Source organism: Mercenaria mercenaria, chromosome 1 (assembly GCF_021730395.1).
Source record: "Mercenaria mercenaria strain notata chromosome 1, MADL_Memer_1, whole genome shotgun sequence".
NCBI classification, from domain to species: domain Eukaryota; kingdom Metazoa; phylum Mollusca; class Bivalvia; order Venerida; family Veneridae; genus Mercenaria; species Mercenaria mercenaria.
The window spans coordinates 22,623,060-22,627,622 of record NC_069361.1 but is presented as its reverse complement, the minus strand read 5'-3'; the positions used below and the strand labels follow the sequence as shown (position 1 = coordinate 22,627,622).

General features: G+C 32.9%; 1 protein-coding gene across 1 annotated transcript; it reads right to left on the bottom strand.

Annotated features, from left to right (window-relative positions):
- LOC123543953 (uncharacterized) lies at positions 1-4,277 on the bottom strand. The gene is made up of 4 exons (XM_045330016.2): positions 3,985-4,277; positions 3,362-3,523; positions 2,380-2,536; positions 1-844 (listed from the first exon to the last, which is right to left on the bottom strand). The coding sequence occupies exons 1-4, from the start codon at positions 3,985-3,987 to the stop codon at positions 756-758; spliced, it is 411 nt and encodes a 136-aa protein (XP_045185951.2). The 5' UTR covers positions 3,988-4,277; the 3' UTR covers positions 1-755.
- Positions 4,278-4,563: the final 286 nt, after the last annotated feature.

The window sequence follows — 4,563 nt, the reverse complement described above, 5'->3', positions numbered from 1 at the left end:
TAGAAATGCATGAACATTTATTTCATTCAGAGTATAATAAACTAACATATACAATACATACGTCAGTAGTCAGTAGCGATGGTAAGTGGCGTGAAATGAGCATGTCAATGTAAAAATGTCAATACACGACTATGATAAAGTAAAACCGTTTCCCATAACAATAATGTTGATACCAATTACAAAGTAGAGAATTAAAGCATAAAATATTAACAATACATAAAATAACTAAATATGAACATATTCTATACAAATAAAAAATCATTTATATGCAGTATTACGGATGGCGGGTTAATACAATATTTTTGAACTTATAAGCAGGAAAATGTAAATGATCAAAATACATAGAACAAATATTCAGAATTTGGATTGTACTAAGTGACACACATGAGTTAATAACTGAATTTTTATCCCTTTATGTAAGTAAGGTTTAGATAAAGGGAAAATATAAATGAAAACAAAAGAGTAAATGTATCTTCTGTTGTAAACGATGTTATTATCTAATACAGTTAATGGTAAATATTCAGCCGGCATTTATATTTATTTTTGTGACTTTTAAAAATCTGATGTGGCAGTAAAATGTATAAATTATATCTTTTACATGTTTTATATGCTTTAAACACCTGTTGAACTGAATGCAGTCTTAATTTCAAAAATGTACCTTTGTGAATTTCAAGATATTGCCTAAATAGCAAATTAGCTAAGGAAACCGTTCTATTTCATCTTATTTAATAAAAGCACAAAACATTCTTTATTTCTTATTCTAATAATTGTTGATCTTCGAAACAGTTCGTTATAATCTGCGGTGCAGTGGCATTAAATTCTTCCGACATTATTTCTCCATCACCTGAAAGAATAAAGTACGAAATAAAACAAAGTTTACAAAGAAGATCTATAAGATATCAAGCCTTTGTATAAGCAACAGATACATGTTTTATCAAGTAGATAGAAGTAATATGGACAGAAATTTGCGAATATGGTTTTCTCTATAGCTCTAATTAAATGTTTTATATATTGGATTGAAAATAATTCATAGATAATGTAAGGAGAGTTACCAGAGCTATCTCAATATACTGTTAATTATCCATTTTTCCGTTTTATCTACTTTCACTATAAAATTTGTATCATAAATATCTGATGTTATATATTTTTATAGAACAATATTTTAATACTACAGTTAGTAAGGCATATGTACTTTAAAGCCAAACATGTACGATGTAACGTGCAGGTTTTTATTCCGTGCGTAATAAAATCTGTTAAAAGGTCCTTTGAAAGCAAAGAGAATAATAGCAGACTCGGTTTAATTGAATCTGTAACGTCACCGCTATCATATACATTCCCTTCCCCCAAAACAGTTAATACAAATTATAATACAAATTACATCATGGTCGAATCAACTCCTTTTGCGTTTTGTTTAAATCATTTACACTGAAAATGTAAATTTGAACTATGCCCTTTTGACCTGTAAATTGTAGATGTATTTGAACATTCTAATGAATGTAACTTTTATATTCGATTCTTAAGGTATTAGATAACTAACAGAGAACCTCCTTGTACTTGAGGCACCATAGAAAAAAAGATATTGACAATTTTATTTTGTGTTTTATAATCGTTTACCAATAGTCTGTTAATGGTAAAATGAGTTCTCTGCAAACGTTTTGTATAGTGGCCATCACTTTGAAATGTGTCTCTACTGGAGCTTGAGGAGATACCCTAAGTTATACAAAATTTATAAAAAACGGCACGGTAAAAGTTGTTTGAAAATTGCAAATAACTGCGAAACACAGTTACCTTTCAGAATATACCAAGCAAAGGCCATTTTGGAAACATTACTATTAGTGATCTAATACCTTAACATCATGTATATCTAAAGATAACCCTAACTTCCAGTTTTATTGTGTCATAAAATATATTGAATGAGTTCTAGAACATTTTTTTTCTAATTAAAATGTGTTCAAAATACATGTACTACGAAAGTTCTGATCAGGTGACTGTGTCATACCATGTATCATTGCGTATGATTTTCGCTTTCCGGTACACAGTTCAACTACATTTACTACAAAATAGCCTTTTCACTTATACTTTTATTCTGTTTGATCATTCTCATATTAATCAGATGTTTCAAAACATTAAATGTACAAGCACCGCAAAGGGAATACAATGTATATGCATTATTACAAAATCTCTGCTTTGCTTGGCACATTTTATGAGAAAAGTTTTACTAATACATAGTATTTATTTAATTTCGCTTTCAATAATTTTTCTTCAAATCACTTTTTACAAGCACACGCGTTTTCATTACTAGTTAACAGTCAACGGTACGTCTCGACATTAGTATACATTACTATATATTGGTAAGGAAATCATACTAGTTTCACAAACCTTCCAATATATCGAGGTCCGCGAATAGAGCGTCGGTTTCCACAGTGCTACAGAGTATAACCTGCATTTCTTCCTTAGTAATTACTCCATCTCCGTTATTGTCATAGGTACTAAAATTACAGGGGTCACCTTGGAGTGTGATTCTATAAGTCCTGATCTGAAAGACAGAACATAAATCTCGTAAATGCAAAACAAGGCTCGTCCATTATGGGTTTTATCTAGTTTTTGGTCAATCATAGATTGTTACTGCTTTTTTTCTGATATTTTATTTTGAACATCCAGTGTTAATTTCTCTTGTGAATTCGTCGAAGTTAAAGTCAAACCGAAACAACTTGGATTATACGGCAACTTTCAGCTTCAACTGCCTAGGATATCGCATGTGCTCCTATACGGACTTATGCGGGCATCTGAGAAAAATACCGTATTAAATCAGTCGGCTTGATATCCATCTCAAACGAAACAGCTATACACCCCAAATGGACTTTCGAAACCGCAATATTCAGTGGCAAGTGATTCAAAGTCAGCAGCATTGGAAACCCCATACATAGCATACATAGTAACGATTTTGTCGTTGGCATTGCGCAAGTTTAGAGCCCACCCACTTAGCGCAGTAGGTAGAGCGTTGGTCTACGGATCGCGGGGTCGTGAGTTCGATCATCGGGCGGGGCGTATGTTCTCCGTGAATTTTTATTTAAAAAAAACAAAATTGTGTCTGAAATCATTAGTCCTCCACCTCTGATTCATGTGGGGAAGTTGGCATTTACTTGCGGAGAACAGGTTTGTACTGGTACAGAATCCAGGAACACTGGTAAGATTAACTGCCCGCCGTTACATGACTGAAATACTGTTGAAAAACGGCGTTAAACCCAAAACAAACAAACAAACAAACATTGCGCAAGTTTCTAAAATGTCTCTAAAGCAAAAGTTATAAAGATTAACGGTCTGTTATTAATTAAGTAAATCTACCCCCGTCATAACTAACTTTATGTCCCTTTTCATTGTTGTCTAAAGACCGTGCGCATCTGTAGATGATAATACATTTAGCATGACCGGAACAATAATTATTGTTGGTTGTTTTTCGTTCACAGCCATCCGCAAGCCATAAACAAGGAAATAAAACTAAAACTAGCATAAGTTTAACCTCCTGAAATAGAAAATAAGTAAGAAATGAATATAAATCTTTGGTTAAAAAAGGATAAAGGAGCTCAAAATGTCAGTAGTGTCGTCAGGCGTTTGAGTAACATTCTGAACGGCAATGAAAACTAACGATTGTATATTTTCTAATTTGTCATCATAAAAGGGAGTCAATAGTCAACTGGAAGACAAATAAATTTCTCCCACTATCTTACAACTAAGTTGTATCTGTTTTTTTAACTCGCGTGTAAGTCATAATCACTTTTGTGTTGTTACTTTTAACTGATCAAGATTTGTTAAGTTAGTGTTCCAGAAGTAGATGGGTCTGAAGTTACAAGACTGATTTCTTTAATTAGGATCTATTAAGCACACTGAGCATTGTTTTGTCAATTTCGTGTTTTGTTGTATGAACGCATTATCTGATGCTTTAAAGTAATCGGTAGAACTCAGAGTATCTTTAGTTTTACTTACCATAATTCCTTTTATTATTGTTATTATCTAGAAATTAAAATCTCTCAGTTACAAGCGCAATGATGCTGGATACAAGAAGATTGATTCCTTAAATATTAATCAACAACCATTGACTAATCACGTGATCTGATCACCGCTTTTGTTTACATGATTGTCTTACCTAGAAGTCAAGAGCCCCTTCTTTAACTAAATACACTACGTAAGTGTATTGTAAAATCCTCATTGATTGTTTTATTGGCAGACAGTGAAAAGGAATACTTTCGAGTTAAGCCTCTGTTTACCCGGTGAATACACATTTTGTGGCAGGGGAAACCTAACCAGAGTTACTGGATTCTTTGCAAGTAACAGTCAACTTCTACATATGAATCAGATGTGTAGGAATCAAAAATCTTAGACACATTATTCTTTATAAAAATGTCACGAAGAGCATACACTTCGGCCGGGGATCAAACTCATGACCCGGCGATGATCCGAGATCTGCACTTTCTCTATTGACCTAAATGGGCTGGCCAGTTTGACTCTGCCTTTTCATGCTTCACAAAGTTTATAAAAAACAGAATACCAGCAATTTAAAGAATT